This window comes from Adiantum capillus-veneris, chromosome 23 (assembly GCF_014529385.1).
Source record: "Adiantum capillus-veneris isolate H3 chromosome 23, ASM1452938v2, whole genome shotgun sequence".
Lineage (NCBI taxonomy): Eukaryota > Viridiplantae > Streptophyta > Polypodiopsida > Polypodiales > Pteridaceae > Adiantum > Adiantum capillus-veneris.
The window spans coordinates 136,318,621-136,343,395 of record NC_140953.1 but is presented as its reverse complement, the minus strand read 5'-3'; the positions used below and the strand labels follow the sequence as shown (position 1 = coordinate 136,343,395).

General features: G+C 44.4%; 1 protein-coding gene across 3 annotated transcripts; it reads right to left on the bottom strand.

The window, feature by feature from the left end:
- Positions 1-1,200: 1,200 nt before the first annotated feature.
- On the bottom strand, positions 1,201-23,062 carry LOC147428658 (uncharacterized). Of its 3 annotated transcripts, XM_086496304.1 has the most exons (4): positions 22,915-22,931; positions 2,821-2,907; positions 1,964-2,635; positions 1,201-1,886 (listed from the first exon to the last, which is right to left on the bottom strand). In XM_086496304.1, the coding sequence occupies exons 3-4, from the start codon at positions 2,626-2,628 to the stop codon at positions 1,295-1,297; spliced, it is 1,257 nt and encodes a 418-aa protein (XP_086352430.1). In that variant the 5' UTR covers positions 2,629-2,635; positions 2,821-2,907; positions 22,915-22,931; the 3' UTR covers positions 1,201-1,294. The 3 variants fall into 3 exon arrangements, with proteins under 3 accessions (XP_086352430.1, XP_086352429.1, XP_086352432.1); XM_086496303.1 differs by lacking the exon at positions 2,821-2,907 and having other exon boundaries at positions 22,915-23,062; XM_086496306.1 differs by lacking the exons at positions 2,821-2,907; positions 22,915-22,931 and adding an exon at positions 22,674-22,821.
- Between the last annotated feature and the right edge of the window lie 1,713 nt (positions 23,063-24,775).

The following is a 24,775-nucleotide window of genomic DNA, read 5'->3' as shown; positions in this document are numbered from 1 at the left end:
TGTGTGTGTGTGAGAGAGAGAGAGAGAGAGAGGGTGAGAGGAGCGAAGGGACTAAGGAGGCACCTTATAAAGGGTGGTGAGACCACCAACCATGTTGCCAAGATGGCACCAAAAAAATCATGTGTTGTGTCAATTCACATTGGCGTGAAGGGAATAAAGGCCCCATCCTAGGGGAACCAACCTTAAGAGCATCAAACACCCGCTCATGGCATGGTTTCAAGAGCCTTTGGGAAATGCAATCTAGGATGAACCTATGGTAAAAAATCATTCTAAATCATTCTTACTTAGAAGGTGTTGAAGAGATGAGCAACATGAGAGTACACTATGTCACGAAGATAAAAGTTCTATAAAATGGTAAGGTAATGAATAAGTATTTAATTACGTTTAAAAATCATACAAATGTCACACTTACGACAAAATTTCTCTTCCAAGTATGTAGTAAAATTGGCCATTCTAGAGAGAGTTGAAATAGTAAAAGGACTCAGAACTACAAAGATCACAAAAAAGTGCATTCATGGCCTCTCAATGCCAGAAGCAGCTTGCAACCATTAAAAGTGCGTGGAGAATTCATTCGACATTTTGACATGGTTTTAGGAACCAAACGGCATTAGATTGTGTCCCGAAAGCTTTCAATAGTGTGCAAAGGATCCATTTAATAAGGGATGTATGCAAAGTAGGGCGTTCATGGCCTATTGATGCCAGAAGAATGATGCTACCTTCACAAGTGCTTAGGGGATTCATTCAAGATTTTGAAATGTTTAACGAGAACAATAGGACATCAAAAAATAGGTCTCAAGTGCCCATACGGCTGTGCTAATAGGTTAACCACAAGGCGAGAGTGCATAGCCGATCGTGTTATGGGGGCCCTGCTTTCCAATTTCCCCACTTCCCATGTTCAGTTTTACAAGCTGGCACGCTGCTCTCGAAGCTCTCCTCCTATTTCCTCTACACGACTCCATAGCCAAAAAGCTCTGTTTGCTTAATTATGTAACAAACAACTATTATATATTACTAGTCTTTCTTCTTCCTAACCCTCTCGACAGTAACATGGCCAAGGTTCTTTGCCTTCATATAACCACTCAAGTCCAAGTCCTTATGTAGACAATTCAGCTCAACAATTTGAGAGTGACAGGCACTCTTTTCAGCTTGGTGGAGTAACATCACGGAAATTCCCTTGAGCACCTCCACGAGAAAAATATGTAAGATACAGGCCTTGATGTGCTAAGGCCATTATATTTAGATCCAAACCACCCAAATGCAAATAATTTACACAGAATCAGAAACAAGTGGCTTTCTATAAGTTGCCAGAATTGAACATCATTTTCATAGTAAAAAAGGCTTGCATGTTCTTCAGAACTCCATGCAAATGGCACCATCTATCGTGCCCTACATCATAAACTAAAGGTGGGAAGAATTCATGCGAAGAAGCTATGGCACAGATGCAGCGTCCATCAGACATGAAAGTAGCAGGAACCAAGCTCTCTTCATTGTAACTCTTCAAGCATAATTCAAGAGGAGTCCTTGAAATCTCAACCCAGCCCCAAGACTCCTCTGCTCTTACCAGCTTCCAAACTACGAATCCTTGTAACACAATTCCTTGCACTGATTGAACCAACCATGTTATCAACAAAACATGATTTTCACATTTGAATACCTTGAATGCCCTCCCCCAAACATTTTGCGCTTCACCGATTGGAAACGTCACATGAACTTTGAACCAATGCTCTTCGCTCCATGCATATAAAGTGCTGTCCTCATCATTGTAGTGACAAAAATCAATGCTGCTCCGGGGACCAAAACCTGCCTCTGTTGCAGACTCTTGTGGATAAGAGATCCAAGAGGCTGTTGTGGATTTGTACACAAGAAGCTCATAAGCTTGTGGGGGCCTACAACAAGATCAGAATTCGAAACATAATTAACATGCAAAATTAGATTATTCCTACATGAGAAGTATGAAAAGTACCCTTGGGCATTTGTCTCTACAACCAAGCAAAACTGTGAATGGTCCTCAGCTGCAATGAGCACTGGCGGTCGCAAGATGATGCGGGAACGCGATTCTTCATCTCCAATTAAAATTTGAATAGGAAGCCTTCTCAAATGTTGGCTTTGACAAGTCTGCAGGTTGTACATTGAAAAGAAGCCCTTTGATTGCCAATCTTTTTCTCCGAATACAAACAATGACCCACTCCCACAGAGACACTTCCTTTTCCGTAACTCACGGTCCATGTAAGGGTTTGACAGCACCAGAGGAATGCAGATGAGCTGAAGAAATGGACCATACTTATTCAATGACGGTATATAAGCCAGCAGGTCATCATGCTCATTCATGCTTTTCATCACCCACACATCAAGATAATCACTGTTGCAACCTCCTCTTATCGACTGCCATTTCTCTTTGAACCTCGGACTGCGCAACAGAACCCTCCATGATCTACTAACACCCTTCAGCTCAGCAAGCTTGAGTGCAGGTAGATGCGCCAGGACCAGCTCCTGCAACTCAGAAGGCAGGCTGTGTTTGCTAACACAGAGAATCGGTTGCCTGTTGCACTCTGACCGAAAGCTCAATCTCAACCTAGACGTCAAGTTGACCAACTTGTCATCCGAATCTTGTCTTTCCCCGTCACCCATGAAAATGCTGCATACAAATTGTTCACACAGAGACAATTTAAAGCTTATATAACTAGTAATTTTTTTCTATTTCACAACTCAAGCATCTTGGAAAGATATACCAAAGTTCACATGAAAAAGAATTGTCTTAAAAACTTATGTGATATAAATTATGTTATCATATCATCTTCAGAGGTAAAGTAAGCTTTTCACCTTTGCAGATCAGTACAAGAACTTCAAAAGCCTTTCTATTAATGTCAAGACTCCGTAGTCCAATAGCAACGTGGAGTCTCGGCCAACCTTAAACCATCAAAGAGATGAATAATCCAAAAAGGAACTTTATCATGTCCACAAACAAAAGCAACTCAGCTGGGACGAAGGAAACATCCTACCACAACAAAGAACTAAGCTCTACACTATACAGGATAATTGAATCCATTGTCAAAGCATTGGATAGACATCTTAGAATTCAGACAGTTCTCCAAATACTAAACACAAGAGCATTAGTTAGATTATAGACAAGTTAAGCGTACAACTAACAGCAATGTCACCACGGTAAACTAGCTCGGCATAACAACACTCATGCAACAGCTGTGCGCGCCCCATGTAGACATGCTATAACCTTAGAGCCGAGGTAAACCAAGCAAAGCCTAGGAGCTTTTAGCCCTGCTTGCTAAATCTGTCAATAACAGTCCAGATACCATCGTGACCACTCTGTGTTCTCGGGAGATCAAAAATGAAATCCATTGCAATACTTTCCCAGCGGCAGGTGGGTATGGGCAAAGGCTGTACCAATCCCTGTGCTTTATGCCTGTCAAACTTGACCTTCTGGCATACCAAGCAACTGCGCACAAACTCTTCCATATCCTTCTTGAGTCTCGGCCAAAAGAAGGATCTCTCTACCCCTTTCATGGTGGTAGCGATGCCGCGGTGACCCGAAAAAGGTGGACAGTGGCATTCAATCATAACCATTTCCCTCAACGGCTGTGTAACGAACAACATGGTTTTTCTCATCAAGTAGCCATCCCGAATGGAATATCCCGCTACTGTCTCCCCATCCCGTATCCATGTGAAAACGTCTGCAAAATCCGAATCTGTGGCATACTGGTCGACCATATCCTCGAAGCTCCTATGATGTACCGCGGAAATAGCCAGAACCAACGGCTTCCGAGACAAAGCATATGCCACCACATTCTTCTGTCCCTGCACATGGACAATCTCGAAGTGAAATTGTGACAAGATGTTCGCCCACCGCATCTGCTTTTCCGAAAGCTGCTTCTATGACAAGAAGCAGCGCAAACTCTAATGGTCTGTAAAGACAGTAAAATCCGCTCCGAGTACAATCGGCTCTCATAAGCAATGACATGGCCTTCTTGCATTAAGACCGCACCGAGACTACGACCACAAGCATCACAATATACTTCCAATGACTTTGGCAAGTCTGGCAAAATCAAAATTGGTCCCATAGTCAATTTCTCTTTCAATGTATGAAAGGCAGTCACCTCTGTGGGTCCCCACGAGAAAGGGACTCCTTTCTGTGTCAAGATATGCAAAGGGGAAGCAACCTCTGCAAACTTTCGAATGAACCGCCTGTAGTACGAACACAATCCCAAGAAGCTTCTAACTTCATGGACATTCTTCAAATCGGGCCAATCACGCATAGTCTCTATCTTGGCCGGATCCATTTGCACTCTAGCTGCTGACACAATGTGTCCCAAAAGTGTATCTCTAGTAGGAAAAATTCACTTTTCTTCTCATTAATCACTAACTTGTGACCTCGTAATGCCTGAAAGACCTGAAGCAGATAATCTCTATGTTCTACCTCATTCTTGGAGAAAACAATGATATCATCAAAGAAAGTGCCAACAAATAGCATATACTCTCGAAAAATTGTAAGGTGCAGCGGAATGAATGTTGTTCTTTCTCAAGATGAGTGCTCCTTACTGTGCTCAAGGTTCCTTTTGTTCTTCTGGAAGAGAGAGCCTTCCGTTCTTAATGAGAGAGTGCAATGATCACAAACAAGTGAATGGACACTGTGTGTGAAAGGGTATGAGACTGAGAGATAGAGAGAGAAGAGAATACGACACCAGAGACGTCGTTGGCGAGAGTGGTCTACTATTGATTGCATAATCTGGTACAATGGCTGAATACGAACCTAAGGGACGATGTCGATGTCGGCAAAGTGGACGACGAAGACGAGACTATGGCTGAGAACTGAGTTCTTGATGAATCTGCAAGGGTTCGAAGCTATCGGCTGATCTGCTACTGTTGTGCTTGCTGAAGGATCGCTGAAATTGCTGATGCAAAAACACTGAAATGCTACTCTTGTATCGGCTGAATTTGCCTTGCTGAAAACGCAGGTTCTTATGACATGCCTGTGCAAAAACGCTAGCCTGCTCTGCATGGAAGAAACGCTCATTGGCTGGTTGAAAGCTGCTCCAAAAACGCTGGATAGGCTGGCTGCTGTAGCGCTGATTTTGTTGCTGAAATTCACTGTCGTACTGATGTCCCAAAACGCAGCTATGGCTGGAAACAAAACGCTGGATAGCTGGGGTCAAAACGCTGAGAGGCTGCTGTCTTTGCTGGCTGAAATCGCCCAAGGCAATGGTGAGGGTCGTCTTGCTGAGAAGTGTCTCCAGAGGGCCTGTTGCACGTGAATGCCTGATGCTCTCCTTCTTCTGCCAATTAGTGCTAGCCTAGGTTTGCTTATATACAAACTTACTCAATTTGCCCTACCTACTTTCCAACAAAAGTCACTTAAATTAATAGGAAAAATAGGGAAAAATTCCCGTGAAGGATTCTGATGGATTCTGATGGGAATGCTTATGATCATGTTGTGTGCAACCAGAGAATATGCATCTACACTAAGTGTCTGGGCATGCACGGTTTGCGAACAGACTCACAAAAGTGCCAGAACACTTGCTAAACTAGACTGACTGGACTAACGGAACTCTTGTTATGCTGTAGCTTGTCCACGGATGCATAGGGTTGGATTTGTCACCTGACATCCCCTCCTTTTCAAAGTGAGGTACTGGTACCGCATTGTATGGCGTCGAGGGAGATCGCCAATAGCATCCGGAAACTTGGAAGGGACTCTTCGCCGGCCCACTCTGATGTGTGGGTCATGCGATACTTGAACTTCATAAAGGTCTGCAACGCTTGCTTCTTTGGGCCGCGCTGAAAGCGACAGTCTTTTGTGGCTCCTTCAATGCTTCAACTTCGTCGAGAGTCATGCTTCTTTCTTCCTCAGAATCTCCATGGCTGAAAATTCTTGAAACCATTTCCAACACAAAACGATGAACATACCTATTCCATGTAAAGTGATTGGAAAAAATCTTGTCTTACTCAAAGACTGTGCATGCTATGTAGATGAACAAATAGACGGAGTGCCAAACGGTTCACCACACACATGGAAACAATGAGATTGAATCTTTCTCTTCACATCTAAATCAATCAACTATGGCAATTCACAACGGAAATGCCCATGCTTGGTGCTCATACTTTCATGTGCTCTTTCTACAGATGTGTCGTGCCAAGGAAGAGACATGGAATGTGACTTCCTTGAATGCATACTTTTCATCTTTTCATAAACAATCCGCAAACATTCGTGCTCATTCATGAGTGAAACCTGCTCAACGTACAATATGTCATGCCTAGGAAAAGGGATCGCATAAAGACGTTGATTAAAATACAGGAAACGACCACGAATGAAACACTCCAACAATGCGTGCTGACGAATCCTTCGAACACCTTGTACTTCCTGTAAGAGTTCTTTGGACCTCGGCTCGAGAGTCAAGATCGGTTCTTCCTGTTTGATCGAATCTGCAACGAGGTTAGCTTCGCTAGAAAAAGCATCAACTAACTCATCATCCTTGTGAACAATCACGTCATCTTCATGCAAATCATCATGCTTGTGAGAAATCACATTTTGATCATCATGCAAATCATCATGCTTGTCATTATCATTCAAATCATCATGCGTATCATCATTCAAATCCTGTGTATCATGCTTTGGAGAAGACGAGACCGAGAGAGTCTCCTTCTCCTAAATCCTTTCAATCTTCGCCTGCACATTAGAGGGATGGAGAATGAACAACTTGCTCTCCACGAATGACAATAGGAGAGTCACTTTTGGCATTATAAGAGAACGTATTTTTCGCCCAATCAATGAGAGGGTAATGCTCACGAAACCATCGAATGCCCAAAATCATATCACATCTTGAGAGAGGAGAGACAAAAAAATTTCTACGGAAAGCAGCTTGTTGAACTGTAAACAACACATCAAGGCACTCTTTCGTGATGAGAGAGTCCATGCCAAGAGCGAAGCCAGAGACCTCGAGAGGAGATTTCTGACTAACCTCAAAGCCGGCTCTCTCAACAAGAGAGAGACTGATCACATCATGCATACTGCCGGGTCAAACAATATGACAAAACGTTGCCCCGTCATATGACCATAACATTTAATGAGAGACTCATCAATGGGAGGGTCGGGAGAAACTTGGGGCACACTCGTGTTCTCATTTATTGCATTGACAGAGGAAGTGGGTTCTGTGGATTCTTTAGATTCATTAGAGTCAAGCTTAGGATATGTTCTTTTTATGTGACCCTTAATATGACAATGAAAACAACGACCTTCCTTAGAATAAGTGCTTTGCTCTTCCAACGTGATGTATCTTTCTAAAACTCCTTGTGCTACCTTTTCATCTGGAGTAAGCTTAGGTTTAGCAATTGTGTTAGCCTTACCCTTAGGTTCATTTTGAGAGTTCTTTTTTGAGAAACTATTGCAAGATTGGTTAGAAGAGTTACCGTTCTCACCGTTCTGAGGGTTTGGAGAAGTCTGAGAGGTACTTGTGGAAGTCTTGTTTTCCTTAGGCTTTCCCTTCTTGTGCTTCATCTCCTGTGCGAGAGCAATCGCTACCGCCTTGTTGAGATCGATTGGATCGAGCACCTCGACATCGTACTTGATATACTCGTCCAATCCGTAAAGGAATGCCTCTTTGCGCTCATCATCCGACTTGCGTAATTGGGTACCTAGCTGCAAAACACGATTAGAAAAAGACAGAACCGGCATACCATTTTGCTTGAGAGCGCGCCAATCGTCCTTCAATCGTGCGAGGTACTAAGGTGGCATAAACCGCGCCTTGAGCTTGTCTTGGAAATCAGCCCTATTGAAGGAAAGAGACGTGAATTCGTCGGCTTCCTCTAGGTGCACGGTTAACTGTGCCTCTTGCCATACGTGGTATCAATTGATGGCATCATCGGGAAGGTACATAGCTGCCGTCAAAACCTTGCTATTTCTTGTCTTCTTAGTTGTCGCAAAATAAGCATTAAATTGATGCAGCCAAGAATGAATAACCGTAGCATCCATCTTACCATCATACTTACTGAAAGTCAACTTCTCTATGACTGGCTTGTTGAAGTCCGCATCCCGGCTTACGCCACCTGAGGAACTACCAACATCTTTAGCTGGTCAGACTTCGAGGCAAGAACTTGTCGAGCCAATTCTTGAGTACGTAGGTCTCTTTGAACCTCACGATCGGCCTCCAAGGCTGTCACAAAGTGATGACGTGGCTACGGACAGCAGAAACCCTAATTTCTTAAAAAAACCCTAAAATTCATACAAACCCTAATTTCTGCTAGAAACCCTAATTTCCGAAAATCGCGAAGGTGATTTTTTTTTTTTTTTTTGGAAATTTTGAGCGATGCAAATCTTAGCGAGAAAGAGAGAGAAAAAGAGAACTTGCTTTTTACTGACTCTCATTGAGAGAGAGAGAGAGAGAATCTGCTTTTGCTTTCAAGCTTTTGGGGCTCTGCTTTTGGGCATCCCTTGTAACCTTTAAATTAGTGGTGAGGGCCTCACTTCTCAGAGCATCTGGACGCAGAGTCTAAGAGTGAATCCCGACCCACTCTCTTGTACTTTGAACTAATTAATATAAAAAGAAATACCGAAAGGGGCGCTAGTCTTTGGGGCCAATATCTCTAGGCACGGAACTCCGTAGGGCCAGTGCAAATCTATTGTGAGCTGTGAATTGTTTTGAAGTGGTTATTTGGTGTTGTCGCGGTTGATTCTTGACTTGGAGTGTCCAAGTCTGTTACAAAGGCCGCTCGTCTTGCTTCGGCTTCCTCCTTTCTTTGTGCTTTTCTTTCTTTTCGTGCATCGCGCTCGCGTTCCAAAGCAATGCGAGTCGCTTCTTGTTGTGCTAGCGCAACGCGATTCGCTTCTTGTTGTGCCAGCGCAACTCGAGTCGCTTCTTGTTGTTGTGCCAACACATCTCGATTCGCTTCTTGTTGTTATGCCAACGCAACTCGATTCGCTTCTTGTTGTTGTGCTATCATGTCCAACATCGACTTGACCATCGTCTCCATAGGATTTGGTACAATTCGTGGCGTAGATGGAGAGGGGGAGGGTCGGAAAAACCTCTTGGTGGGAAAAATTCTTCGTCCCCTCTCTCATGCTCATCACATGTATGTGAAGTATCCATTCCGCTTCGGGTAATGACCATGCACTATGATCTTTGGTTCTTAAGTTTACGAGGAACTTGGGTTCTTGCAGGTCTTGGGTTCTTGGGTTCTTGAGGTTCTTGAGGGTCTTCTTGTGCTTGCAATCTGTGTTTGAGAAGGATCTTCTCTTCACCCGAGTTTTGCTCTTTTCTGTGGGCACACCACACCCCTTGGCGGCCTTGCGCTCACACCAAGGTTGCTTTTTCCCACCTCACGTCGATTGGCCGGCCGCTAAGTGCACGGCATAGTTGCCAAGAAACGCGTTTCTTCTCTCATGAAACGTACGAAACGTTTCAGAAACGTTTTTGTATGAGTTTGGACGTTTCAAAGGTAAAGTCAAGGCTCGTAAGTTTTCGCACGTCAGGCTGTAACGTTGATTTTTTTATCGTTTAAAAAATTTATGTATTCTGTTTTGCATGGCCCAGTTTGTTGTATTCTGTTTGTTGTATCAACTTATACCACTTAAACTTACGTACATTTCTTTAGTTTGCACGAAACTTCTGTTTTGGCGTTTCTTTCTCGGACGAAACCGTTTCGAAACTTCTGAAACTCGTTTCAAACGAAACGTTTCGAAACTCGGTGGCAACTATGGTGCACGGTCCGCTCTCAATGAGTGAAAAGAGGCACAAGGGGAGGCTGGACAAGCCCTTCTTTCCTGGGATTCCTGTCATTCTTCAAAAACACGATTAGGAATCGACACGCCCAAGTGAACTTGGGTTCGTGCGACCGCAACAAGCAAAAAAAATCCTTGTGATTCTTGTGGTTCTTTCCTTGAGTGATACAAAACACTGCCAAAACTCTGATACCAATGTAAGGTGCAGCAGAATGAATGTTGTTCTTTCTCAAGATGAGTGCTCCGTACTGTGCTCAAGGTTCCTTTTGTTCTTATGGAAGGGAGAGCCTTCCGTTCTTAATGAGAGAGTGCAATGATCACAAACAAGTGAATGGACACTGTGCGTGAAAGTGTATGAGACTGAGAGATAGAGAGAGAAGAGAATACGACACCAGAGACGTAAAACCCTCCTCCGAAGGCCCCACTCTCGTTGGCGAGAGTGGTCTACTATTGATTGCATAATCTGGTACAATGGCTGAATACGAACCTAAGGGACGATGTCAATGTCGGCAGAGTGGACGACGAAGACGAGACTATGGCTGAGAACTGAGTTCTTGATGAATCTGCAAGGGTTCGAAGCTATCGGCTGATCTGCTACTGATGTGCTTGCTAAAGGGTTGTTGAAATTGCTGATGCAAAAACACTGAAATGCTACTCTTGTATCGACTGAATTTGCCTTGCTGAAAACGCAGGTTCTTATGCAAAAACGCTAGCTTGCTCTGCATGGAAGAAACGCTCATTGGCTGGTTGAAAGCTGCTCCAAAAACGCTGGATAGGCTGGCTGCTGTAGCGCTGATTTTGTTGCTGAAATTCACTGTCGTACTGATGTCCCAAAACGCAGCTATGGCCGGAAACAAAACGCTGGATAGCTGGGGTCAAAACGCTGAGAGGCTGCTGTCTTTGCTGGTTGAAATCGCCCAAGGCAATGGTGAGGGTCGTCTTGCTGAGAAGTGTCTCCAGAGGGCCTGTTGCACATGAATGCCTGATGCTCTCCTTCTTCTTCTGCCAATTAGTGCTAGCCTAGGTTTGCTTATATACAAACTTACTCAATTTGCCCTACCTACTTTCCAACAAAAGTCACTTAAATTAATAAGTGAAAAATGTCAAAAATAGGGAAAATCGGTCAAATACATTGGAAAATTCCCCTGAAGGATTCTGATGGATTCTGATGGGAATGCTTATGATCATGTTGTGTGCAACCAGAGGATATGCATCTACACTAAGTGTCTGGGCATGCACGGTCTGCGAACAGGCTCACAAAAGTGCCAGAACACTTGCTAATCTGAATTGAATGGACTGGCAGAACCCTTGTTATGTTGTAGCTTGTCCACGGACACATAGGGTTGGGATGTGTCACGTGACAAAAATCATGTCCATCATCCGGTTAAATGTCACAGGAGCATTGGTTAAGCCAAAAGGCATCACCAAAAACTCAAATAACCCAAAAGTCCTCCGAAAAGCTGTCTTGTAGACGTCTCCCGACGCAATTCTAATCTGATGATATCCACTCTTCAAATCAATCCTGCTAAAGCACGAGGATCCCTGTAATCTATCAAGTATATCATCGATCCTAGGAATCAGAAATCTGTTCTTGATGGTGATTTTGTTGAGAGCTCTATAACCGATGCACATTCTCCAAGATCCGTCTTTCTTCAAAACCAACAACACTGGAGAGCAATACGGGAAGTACTAAACTAGACAAGACCCTTTTCCAAGAGGTCTTTCACTTGGTTCATAATCTCTTCATTCTGTGCTCAGCTCACACGGTAAGGTGGCCGGTCCGGTGGCGTGCTTCCAGGTATCAGATCAATGGTATGATCTTCAGGACGAGCAGGTGGTAACTCGCCCGGCAGGCCCTCTGAGAAGCAATCGGCATGAGAGTGTAGAAAATCTTGGCGTTCTTTATCAAGTTTAGACATATTTGTCCTATCCTCATCACTCAACTCTTCCATAAAGATCGAGTAAACAAACAGACTGGATTTCATTAATTTAGAAATGGCCGAAGCCGATACAATAGGGACAGACTCACCCTTCAGTTTAATCTCACGTACAATGGTTTTGCCCTTCTCTGTAGTCAATGTCGCTTTCCTCGCCGATAATCGACCATGGCGTTGTTCTTGTGGTACCAGGGAATTCCCAAGAGAACATCACAACCTTCCAAAGGCATTATGTAAAAGTCCTCATGCCCCAAATACCCCTGACAATGCAACCGAAGTTTGCCAATGACAGGTGTAATGGCTATGTCCATGCCGGGTGCCGCAAGAACAGCCTCCGCAAGTGGTCCCATCCGATCGGGAGTGATCTCGAGCCGCACCGCCAATTCCGGTGAAATGAAGTTGGCCTTGGCTCCTCCATCAAAGAAGATAAGGGCTTCTTGGTCCTTCACTTTGCCCCAAGATCGGCAAAGTTTTGTACTCTCGTCTATCGTGCTCGGATCGGTACCCACGCAATCTGGAACCAGTCATGTTTTCATCTTGCCTTTTCTTACACGTTCCTCAGCTACTCTCAAACTCTTAGGCCTTTCGTCGTCCTTGTCGTTCTGTTCTTTCTGTGCCTTTTTAGGCCACTTCGCAGAGATATGTCAAAATTCCCCGCATCCAACGCACTTCCCCTCCCTAATGAAGCGAGCTCGCTCCTGAGGAGTAAGCTTGGGTCGTGCATCCTTCTTTCCTGAATTGCTCTTTCTCTTTCTACCTTCATTTGCTGAAGTCTGTTCGGCTCGTTGTGTCATGGCCTCATCGGTGGGGTAGGTCAGACTTCCAGAGTGAATGGCAAAACCCCGTTTCACATGACTCATCAGCTTCTGAATAGAAGTTGACTTCTGTTCCAAGCAGTGATCTCGGATCTCTGTAGGTAGACCCAAGGTAAACCGCTCAATCTGTTCTCTGAACGAGGTCTTCTTGAATGAAGAGGCGGGTAGAAAAGAGCTGCAGAATCTCTCGCAATAAGCATCCACTGTATCTTTCTTGGTCATCCGAAGATGGTTCCAAGCAGCTCATATTTCATACTCTTGAGTCAGCCAAGAAGAAATAAAAAGCTTCTTAAATTTCAGTCATTTAACTGGCGCAGTGTCACGAGGACGTGGCAATTGCTAACCTTAGTTGTTGGTTTCTTTCCAATGATTTTTGTTTAATTTTTGAGACCCTCTTTTTGAAGTTGCAAATGGTCGGACATTGTATGGCCAATGTGAACAGTAGTTTCACCCGCAGACCGGAAGTTGGTCGGCACTGGAATTCGTAAAGTAAGAGGATGTCTAGGCTCAGAGCAAGATCATGTAGGTCCCCCCGTCGCACTTAGCAAGTTGGTGGATACTAGGAAGTGAACTCAATAAAGGCATAAAGTCAAGGTGGGATCACCAACAGAAAGTATCCGACAGTTGGGCCATATTGCACTTTTGGATGCGGTCCCAATGAGGATAGATGGTCAGAAGACCAATGGGAGCCCAACGAAAGCATCTCCTAAAATTTAGGGAACTGCTATTTTGGGCCATGAAATGTGTTCGCGTCATTACCTTCGGTATGACCAAGGGAACATTTTATTACTTTGCTGCAAAGTCAACTGATGCACCAGTTGAGAGATTTTTAAGCAGGAAGCCCAATGCGGAGAAATTGCATGTATGAGTGCCAAGTGGCACTTTTTGGTCAATTTACCAAGTCTAGGAGAACAGAACCCGTAACTGACTTTTGAGAGCAGTTTTGGAGGCTGTTACCTTTGATTTTCAGCCATTTCTCTCCATTTTTGAGCTTCCCATGACTTTGCCTAGGTCCAAGGAGCTCATTTTCATTATTGGAAGGCATCAGATGCGTGTTTACAGGGCTGTTTTGCTGCGTTTTCAGCGATACGCAGGTTTTGGCAGCCATGGAAATCTTCTCCTTTTTGCATCTATTTGTTCACAGATGCATTACAGGTCAAGGGCAGAAGAGAGGGCGCTCGATTTATGATGGGGGGATGCTTCATTGAGAGCCTGTCACAGGTTAAGAGCTATGGAGTACTTTCTTTCCCTCTCATGTACAGTGTGGTGCTAGGAGTGATGCCCTCCACGCTACACACTGCTCTCTCCCCCCTACGTGCAGTTATGTGATGCCCCACAAGAGGGCTCTTCATTTGACCAATGTACAGTTGTGTGGGTTCATGCTTTTGTGCTGAGGCAAGAGCCTCCTTGAGCAGGAACAGGGGTAGCTAGCTGCTACTCCAAAGCAGGCACTGGTGAGGGTCATAACCTCACCATACAGGTGCAAAATCAGCGCTGCGTATGCGATGTAATTTTACTGTTTTTCAGCCATACGGACGCCAGGATCATTGGGAATCGTGCCCCACTGGCAAAGGACAGTTAGGGGACTGTTTGGGGCTGAAAACAGGGCAAAAACCAGTAAATACAGCGTGCTGAATTTACTGTTTTTGGACAGGAATCAGAGGGTATACGTCAATGCAAGTGAGTTCCAGCAAGGGAATTGGTTTCGCGCAAGTTTTGGGGCTGTTATGCTGCCGAAATTTGGCCAAATCAAATGGTATCTAGGTGGATACACGTGAAGGATTCCCAGGACCTTACCTTGTAATTTACCCTCCTAAAAAATAAAGAAATACCAAAATGGGCGCCAATTTTGGGGCCTACAGGTTGTCGGCGTCTGCTCGGAGCATTCTAGCTTCCAAGCCGTGTGTGTGATCAAGTGTTAATTCCCGTCGCAGGTTCTCTTTGTAAAGTGCTCTGTGTGTGTGTCTAAAGTAAAGAATATCGGGTGAAAGCCAACGCCTACCGCCCCACGGGCCGGTTTCACGTAGTCTTGTTTAAAAGAAGCGTGGACCACTAAGTTCAAGCATTCCCCTTAAAGTAAGAGGCAACTCTCCAAATCTTAAGAGTGCTCTGAGTAGCGTCCTCTCGTTAAAGCGATGTCAAACTGCTGTACAAAAGACAAAGCCTTCGAAGCATCTCTATTATCCCGAAAACGTGTCAAACTTAATTGACTGTCCACCTTCTTTAAACTCTCGGACTTTCTTGCTTTTGTCTTCGAGAAAGTCATACTGGTTGGCTTGATAAAAATTCTTCTTCTTTGCATAAAAGTTGCCATCATCAAAGTCTGAACAGTCTGTAGAAGTGTCCTCTGTAGAACTGTCACTCACTGGGCGAGATTTAGACTTCTTTGCCTTTTTTCTTGCCCTTTCCGAAGCGTTGTTTCTTGCTTCACTTTTTGCCCTTGCGGTCTTCTTCGCTCGAGTCAGATGAGCTAGAAGAACTGTCAGAAGAAGAAGAAGAAGAACTGGGTACTCCTTCAAATCGAACACGCTTCTTCTGTTTCTTTGCTTTTTCAATGTCAACTGACGACCCAAATAACCTGGGAAGTCAGTGCCTTTCTTCTGTTTTTTGCCGTGCTTTTTAGCTTTGTTTTGCGCGTCAAAAAGCTGAGCAATCCGTGCATCAACCACCTCTTCTAACTCCTTCTATGAATACTTCTTGTGAGCAGAAGGTTTCTTGAGAGCGGGTTTTGGGGGTGGTGTTGTGGTTTTCTGCCACTGCTCGTGCACTTCTTGAAAAGAAGTCTCGCTCATATATTTTGCAAATTTTGGGTCCTTCGCAAAATTGAGCATCATCTTTGTTGCATCGCTGATCAATTGACGACACTCCATCTCTCGACGATCCACCTGAGTAGGCCGAGGCGGGCCATACTCCCTGCCGGAATCTTCGTTGTGATCCCTTCCCACATCTTCGGATGCAGAGCGAGTCGACCGACCCTTGTCTGAAGCCATAGGTGCCGCGGAAAAAAATTTTGGGATCGGTCGTGCTCTAATACCATTGTAACAAACTTGGACACTCCAAGTCAAGAATCTACCACAACAGCACCAAATAACCACTTCAAAACAATTCAAAGTTCACAATTTATTTACACCGGCCCAACGGAGTTCCATGCCTAGAGATATTGGCCCCAAAGACTAGCGCCCCTTTCGGTATTTCTTTTTGTATTGATCTGAGTTCAATGTACAAGAGTGGTTGGGTCTCACTCTCAGACCCTGCGTCCAGATGCTCTGAGAAGTAAGAGACCAACTTTACTTATAAAGAGTTACAAGGGTTGCCAAAAGCAGAGCCCCAAAAGCTGAAAATCAAAGCCTAAAAATAAAGCAAAGACTCTTTCTCTCACAAGCTCTCTTGAGCCAATCAAAAATAAAGCAAAAGCTTCTCTCTCTCTCTCTCTCCCATCCTTTGCGTAGGAAAAAGCAATATCCAAAAACTGTCCAAAAAAGCAAATTTGCCGCAGAAAATCAGCCTCCGCAATTTCCACCGCAATCTGAGGGCTGCCACGTCAGCAAGCTGCCCGCCTGCTGCACTGCCACGTGTCACTCAGTCAGCAGAATTAGGGTTTCTGCAGATTAGGGTTTCTGGCAGAAATTAGGGTTTTCAGAATTTAGGGTTTTTAGCCACGTCATCACTTTGTGAGTTTTCAGCCACGTCATCACTTTGTGACAATGATCATCAGATTATAGTCAATACCCATCGGGGGCATTCTACAGTACATAGAACCCATTTTCCCTATTTTAGCCATTTTTCACTTATTATTACTGTTAGGAAACTAGGTAGGGTAATTCTGGTAAATCAGTATACAAGAAAGCTAGCGCTAGCACTTTCTGGCAGAAGAGGCAGCAAGGACCCAGCGTCTGGCAGTGCACCTTCTCAGCAAGACCCCCTGCAGGAACTCCTAGAGTTTTTCAATCATCAAGACAGCCTAGCGTTTTCAGCACTTGTAGATCAGCAGCAACGTTTTGCAACTTGCAGATCAGCCTCGCGTTAGAAGATTCACGGCAGATTCCTTAGCGTTTTTGCAACAGACATCAGATAAGCCCAGCGTTTTTGCAATTGCAGATTACCATCAATGTTTTGCGGATTCCCGATGACAAAACCTTCACTTGCATCAGCGTTTTGCATTTTCAACAGTTAAATTCCGTACCGCAACCCCCAAACCTGGCAGATCTCACCTTCCCACAGCAGATCCTCGCCGCACGGTCAGATCAGCCAGCGTTTGCAGATTCAGCCCGCTATTTGCAGATTTCAGCATCTGCGTTTTCAGCGAATCGTCGTCGCGTCGTCATCATCGCCGTCGTCACCGACATAGAGTCAAAATTCAGCAAATACAAGATTTGTAGATTTCAACCCTTAGCATTTTCAGATTTCAACCCGTCTCCTTGCCGTCCTCATCGTCGTCGGCATCGTCGGCAAGTCCATTGCATTTAGACCATTGTACAAGGATTGTGCAATCAATAGCATAGACCTCTCTCGCCATAGAGAGTGGGGCCCTTGGACGAGGGTTTGACAACATTCTTGTGTCGTATTCTTCTCTCTCTATCTCTCAATCTCAGTACCTTCATTCACAGTGTTTACCACTTTGTTTGTGATCATTTGCAATCTCTCTCACTAAAGGAACGGAAGGCTCTCCCTTCCATAAGTAAAAGGAACCCTTGAGCACAGTTCGGAGCACTCATCTTGAGCAAAGTTCAACATATGATGTCAAGGTACTCGATCCAATCGATCTCAACAAGGCGGTAGCGATTGCTCTTGCACAAGAGATGAAGCACAATAAGGGAAAGCCTAAGGAGAACAAGTCGTCTCAAAGTACCTCTCAGACTCCTCAGAACCCTCAAAATGGTAAGAACGGTAAGAATGGTAAGAACGGTAACTCTTCTAACCAATCTTCCACTAGTCTTTCCGAAAAGAACTCTCACAATGAATCTAAGGGTAAAGCTAACACACTTGCTAAACCTAAGCTCACCCCAGATGAAAAAGTTGCACAACGAATCATAGGAGGATACATCACGGCAAAAGAACAAGTCATTTATTCTAAGGAAGGTCGATGTTATCATTGTCACGTCAAGGGTCATATAAAGAAAACATGTCCTAAGATTGAATCTAACGAATGTTGTTAATGCCATAAATGAGAACACTCGTGTGTCCCAAGTTTCTCATGATCCTCTCATTAATGAGTCTCTCACGAAGTGTTATGGTCATGTGAATGGTCAATACATGGTGGTCTTGTTTGATTCTAGTAGTATGCATGATGTGATTGGTGACTCTCTTGTTGAAAGAGCCCCGCTTGGAGGTTCGCAAGACATCTCCTTTCGAGGTGTCAGGCTTCGCTCCCAGTATGGACTCTCTCATTCCACAAGAGTGCCTTGATGTGTTATTCATTGTTCAACAAGCGTCCTTCCACAGAAAATTTGTAGTGTCTCCTCTATCAAGATGTAATATGATTCTAGGCATTCGATGGTTTCGTGAGCATAACCCTCTCATTGATTGGACAGACAATACTCTCACTTTCAATGCCAAAAGTGACTCTCTCATTGTCACTCGTGGACAGGAAGTTGTTCATTCTTCACCTCTCATTTCTAATGTGCAGGCGAAGCTTGTAAAGAAAAAGGAGAAGGAGACTCTCTCAATCTTTTCTTCTCCTAAGCACGACACATATGTTTTGCATCATAGAGATGTGATTGTTCACAAGGATGATGGTTTAGATAATGATTTATCTGAAGCTAACCTCATTGCAGATACCATCAATCACGACAAACCGATCTTGGCTCTCGAGTCGAGGTCCAAAGAAATCCCTTGGGAAGTATTGTGTGTTCACATGATTAGTCACCACGCATTGTTTGAGTGTTTCATTCGTGACAGTTTCTTACATTTTTGTCACCGTCTTTGAGTTCCCTTTCCATAGGCATGCCGTATTGTACGCTGCACATTATTCACTCATGAATGAACAGGATGTATGCAGATCACTCTCGAAAAGAAGAAAAGTTTGCATTCAAGGAATTCACATTCTATGTCTCTTCCTTGGCATGACACAGTCTCAGAACTAGCACAAGAAAGATTGACCATCAAGCATCGGCATTTCCAATGTGATTTGCCACAATTGATAGATTTATATCAAAAAGTCAAGTTTCGATCCCATTTTTTGTGTGTGTTCGGTAAACGCTTTGGCACTCCGCCACTTTGTTTCTCTGCATTATATGCACAGTCTCTTAGGAAGATTAGTATTTTTCCAGTCACTTTACATGGAATGGGTATGTTCATGATTTTGTGTTGAAAGTGGTTTCAGGAATTTTCCTCCTCGGAGATTCTTGAAGAAGGTAGACCTACATCCATAGACGCAGTTGGACCATTGAAGCAGCCACAGATCACTGTCGCTTTCGGTGCTGCCCAAAGAAGCAAGCAATACAGACCTTCACGAAGTTCAAGTATTGCACGTACCACGCATTAGAGTGGGCCGGTGAAGAGTCCTCCCCAGGATTCCAGACGTTGTTGGCGATCTCTCTCGACGCCATACAATTCGGTACCAGTACCTCACTTTAAAACGGAGGGGATGTCACGTGCACATCTAACCCTATGTGCAAGTGAACAAGCTACTTCAAATGTAGGGTTCAGGTCAGCTTAGGAAGTGTTCTGGCACCTTTGTGAGCTTATGCGCAGGCCGTGCATGTCCAGGCACTTGAGTAGTTGCATATCCTCTAGTTGCACACAACATGATTATCAACATTACAGTCAGTATTCATCTTGAGCAAAGTTCAACATTCACTTCCGCTACACCTCTCTCTCTCTCTCTCAGATGTCCTGTCTCATTCTACCTATGTGATCTCTCTTCTCCACAAATGTGCCTTGTTCATGTGTTTGGCATTGCAAGTGTTCTAGATCCGGGTCGAGGTACCCACCCGATCACGAGCAAGGTCTTGTCCTCATTGCATCTTCTGCTGCCACCTTCTCCAGGAAGCATGCCAGAGAATGAGCCCATGGCCTCATATTTAGAGGCCCTAGGCCCAAAAACAATTTAAATGAAAAGCCTTCAAACTTATAAGCAATTGGCCTCAAAAGCAATGCCCAAAAAGCTGTCAAAACAAAGATCACGGAAATCCGTACACTTGCTACGTCTGCAGTCAGCGCAAAACGCGGAAATCTACAGTTTGTTATGTCATCAATCAGCGGAAAATCCGGAGCATCCGTACGGCTGCCACGTCATCAACTGATGTGCAAGCCTTTTGTGTGTGTGTCGGTCATGCTTTACTTTAATTCCTTTATGTCTCTTGGGCCCCATCGGACAGGGTCCCATAAGTTGGTAGGACTTCTTCTGTTGTTGCTTGTTCTTCTTAGGGTTTAGGCCCCTCGATCGTGATCTGAAGGTAGGCTCTATTCTTCACTGACTTGACACGTCAACAGTTTGTGACGGCTACCAATACCGCCACCGGAAAGAGTACAAGATTGTTTGCAGTGCTACATGTGAGTCCCTGTGGTTATAGAGATTAGATTTTCCCAGCAGACGACCACAATATACTCTTAGCAAACAAAATTGTATAGCCATTGCGAGGAACTCGGTGTTTCATGCCTGGACCAGCATATAGAGATACAGTACCATTTTGTTTGTAAGACGACCAAGGATGACTCTATTCGACTAGAGTATATTCCGACGTCAGATAACCCTGCTATCTACACCAAAGGCGACATTATCCTCTCATGGCAGCTCCCTTAGACTTGTTTCCCATCCAGGAGGCTGTCCAGTGGTGGCTCCAATATCTCCCAAGAGCAGATTAGGGAGTGAGGGTTGCCACAAACTGTTGATGTATCAAGCCACTGAAGAACGGAGCCAACATGTAGATCCCGGCCAAGGGGCCTAAACCCTAAGCGACGCCGAAGCTGAACCTCGCCACGTGGGGCAGTTTTTATAAGAAGTTCCACCAACTTATGGGACCCGTCCGATGGGGCCCAAGGGACCTAAAGACCATAAATAAAGCAAGAGCCACTTACTTACACAGAAAAGATGCATAAATTGTTGATGACGTGGCAATTGTGCGCAAGCCCACATTTTACGTTGATGACGCGGTAAGTTGTACGGACTTTCGCTTAAGGTGTACAGACGGCAAGTTGTACAGACGGCCCTCTGTGCAAGCTTTAGAGCACCAGATGCTTTTAGAAATGGTAGCTTTTCATGTACCTACTTTTGAGAGGCCAAGGGCCTTTAAATGGCAAGAGCTCTTACTCTGGCATTCTACCCAATGGGAGAAGCAAAGCAGAGTATAACAAACTGCTGACGTGTCAAAGCCCTGAAGAATGGAGCCAACTTGAAGATGTCGGCCGAGGGGCCTAAACCCTAAGAAGAACAAGCAACAGAAGAAGAAGTCCTACCAACTTATGGGGACCCCGTTCGATGGGGCCCCAAGTGACATAAAGGATTAAAATAAAGCAGGACCCGCACACACACACACAAATTGATGACGTGGCAGATTTCCGAAAATTGCGCTGACATGATGACGTGGCAAGCTGTACAGATTTTTGCGTTTTGCGCTAGCTGATGACGTGGCAAGCTGTACGGATTTTCGTAAATTACGCTGGCAGCTTTTGGCATTGCTTTTTGGACCAGAAGCTTTTGAGTTTTGAAAGCTTTTTACTGTAAACTACTTTTGGGGCCTAGGGCCTTTAAATATGAGGTTAGGGCTCATTCTCTGGCATGCTTCCTGGAGAAGGTGCAGAGTTTGGAGTACCGGCTTGTACTGTGTTGATGCAATATAAAGAAATACCGAAAGGGGCGCCAAGGTTTGGGCCCAATACTCTCTAGGGTGGAATTCCACCACTCTGTGTCGTGTTTCGTCTCTCTCTATTTCAGTTCAGTTGTTATTGAAGTGCTAAAAGTCTATTTAGTCTGTTCTTTTTCTATTGGCACGTGGTGCCCGTCTTGTGACACAGAGCAACACGGATTGTACCTTGTTGAAGCAATATAAAGAAATACCGAAAGGGGTGCCAAGGTTTGGGGCCAGTGCTCTCTCGGGATGGAACTTCGCCACTCCCCGTCTCATGTGTCGTGCATCTCTTCTAGATCAATTGTTTTGAAGCATCTAAAGTCTATTAAGTCTGTTCTTTTCTGTTGGCACATGGTGCCCATCCCGTTACAAAGGGCTATTTTGTGGTTTTGCCCGGCCGTATCTAAGGTAGGCGTATCTTTGCACTCCACAGTGTTGCCCACCCAATAGGCTGACATGAGACGGGACCCCTGTGCTCTCTCGGGTTGGAACTTCGCCACTCCCCGTCTCATGTTTCGTGCATCTCTTTCAGTTCAGTTGTTTTGAAGCATCTAAAGTCTATTCTTTTTTGTTGGCACGTGGTGCCCGTCCCATTGTGGCCGGCCATATCTGAGGTAGGCGTATCTTTGCACTCCACGGTTTTGCCCACCCGATCGGCTGACATGAGACGAGACCCCTATTCCTACGGTCACGCGGGGTCAAAGTCTCCAGTGTTGCAAGCCTTCATTCTTGCAATCACTGCAACTAAGCTTCATTGTGTGCTCCTTCTTCACTTGTATAGAGAAAAGACTATAATACTTGACGGATAGGTAATAAGTGAACAGCCAACCATGTCCAGCATTGAAGGTCTTCCGAAGCGCTAGGGAAAAGTGAGAAAAAACAAGCCTCGGATCAGCTTGACTACTTCATAGAGACAAGCATCCAAAGACGAAGGCTGAGCAAGGTTCTCCCTCATGTTTAGAGATTGTAGGCAAACCACCAAACCTACGGTGTTTTAAGCTTACAAAGAAATAGGGAACCTTCGAGAAACAAGTAAATTAAAGAGCAGCACGGAAACATGAAAAATGGGCAGGTTATCAGGATGGCATTGCTATCATCAAGTCCAACTCCAATACATTACCCTTTTTGTGATATCATGACATTTAATGCTCTCCCATTTATTTCCTTTTCATGTGCAACCTATGGCACTCCTGAAGTGAAAAGTACTGACAGAAATTATTCTGATTTGACCTATAGGACAACTTCGGCCTATACAGGATTGCAATTCTCACGCACGCAAATTAAACAGAATTTCCTGAACAGCTATTGATGGCAGATTCATCACAAAGTGAATACAGTCCGACCAGAAGTGGGCTTTATCTTTACTTGGTTAACATAATGCCGATTCTGAAAGAAATTACAGTTTACCCACATTTCATCGCTTTAATTGCTTCCCAGAATAATCTTTAGCTCAGCTGCGTTAACATAATACCGATTCCAAAAGGGTAACAGTTCACCCACATTTCATCGCTTTAATTACTTCCCTTAATCTTAGTTCAGCTGTGTTAACGATACTTCACTGTTAGGCACATGTATATCTCTCGTGCGTGTGTGTGTGTGCGCGCGCGCGCGAGAGAGAGAGAGAGAGAGAGAGAGAGAGAGAGAGAGAGCACCTTGCTGTCCTCCAAAGAATGGCGTAGTCTGTCCGGCAAGAAACGTTCAAAACATTCGACCTTTAGCGGTAGAGCGAAAGGTCTAGCATAAGAAATCCATAAATTTTTGAGTGAACTTCACTAAAAGAGACAATATGCACCTAGAAGAACCCTAGGTCTAGCGCTGTCAAGCCCATCTTCTGTAGGTAAAAGCCCCTACTTAAGGACACTGAAATCGCGCGGGCAATTGCTAGAGCGACGCTTTGACGACACTAACTGGCAGATGTGCAAAGGACGCAGCCGATCATCCTCTTCCTTGGAAGCTAGGTGGTTTCGCTTGCGGTGGAGGATGGAGGTTTTGCGATAGCAGTTCACACTTCCCGATGCAAAAAAGGGGAGATAATTGATTTACACACCAGAGTCATCTACAAGACAGTTGCGCACTGAGTTTGATCCAGCCTTCGTGCCAATAGGAATGCTCCAGCTCGGATTTCCTTGTCACCAATTCAAACAAAGGCGGACGTTTGTTGGGGGGTGGTATGTTTTATTACAGGAGCCTGTTCGCTTATGGGGGCTTTTACCCTAGGACCTGAAGGGATGTCCCTTTTTCGTCCCCCTACCCTTTCATTATCTCCCCGCCTTCTATGTGTGGGACGTCACCAACCCTATACCTCACCGCTCCCTACTAATACCCAATGGGTCGTTGCCTTGGCCTATTTCGGGCATGATACATCTTCTACTCCAAGAGGTGCTACCTAACGAATACACGAAAAAGCTTCACTTGGCGTGCATGTGGCAACGAGGCTTGAGCTTTCGTTAACATGGTGCGGAACACGCATCCTTAAATCCATGTAAAACCAAATTAAACAATTGACACTCTCCATCTCTTCTCCCCAATAATTTCTCTACAAGGAAAGCGTGGGAGCTACTCACTACAGGCAAACTGACCATTTCAAAGGTAAGCCTCGATTACATTCCCTGCATCTCAACTAAGGAAGCTTGAACTAGATCTAGAATCTAGATAGGTCTTCTAGTTGGGCCCGCTCTCCTACTGGTATTTTCAAGCAATGGATAAAACGCCATTGAAATAGTAAGAATCTTAAGATCATTCAATCTCTGCTTAATAATCAATATCGAACATCCCCCTTCGTCTAGATAGATGTTCTAAGAAGTTGGACCGTGAGATGTCTATTCTAACCTACTATATTGTATGGTAGAGCACTACCATAACCACCTAAAGGCCATAGCCTCCACTCTTGGCAAGGTTATAAGGGGATGACTCACAAGGGAATATAATCCTTCTTGACACCCCCAAGCTCTGGTCAAAATGGACCTATTGAAGATGCTCCCCCATGCCATTGACAATTTTATAGACGACAAGGAGGGGTTTGAGCAAAATATTGAATACAATACACCCATTACCCTTAGCCATGGAATGCAAAGGTGTAATGCACTTGATTTTTTTTCAATAAATTTTGCGTCCACTCAAGACTTTTTTTTTCAATTTAAGAGCACTATCGAGCGTGTTAATAACAATGGGTTTTGAAAGGAACTGTATATAGAAGTTATGTTAATTATTTTTGTTGTAGAACTTTGGAAAAAGCAGAAGGTTTTGGATGCCCCTACTTTTAAGAAAGTGGGTGTGTGAATATTTTTGTAGCTCTCAAATAGCTAGAGAGAAAGGATTCCAGAAAGAGAGGTTGATATGAGCTCATAGCTAAAAACAGAGGACAACCAAAGTTGACTGCACGAAAAGCAATGATGAGGGAGATGTGTTGCCGAAAATAGCAATACATAGGCAAGGAGCCAAAAAGCATGGGCCAAAAATAACACATTGTTGAGGCCGATATAAAGGGGCAGAGGCAGAGCAGAAAAGACAAGG

Excerpts from the sequence above, each read along its gene's own strand:
- LOC147428658 (XM_086496303.1), bottom strand. The coding sequence starts at position 2,628 with ATGGGTGACGGGGAAAGACAAGATTCGGATGACAAGTTGGTCAACTTG. Across the intron at positions 1,887-1,963 it reads GTAGAGACAAATGCCCAAGG|GCCCCCACAAGCTTATGAGC; the intron begins GTACTTTTCATA and ends ATCTTGTTGTAG.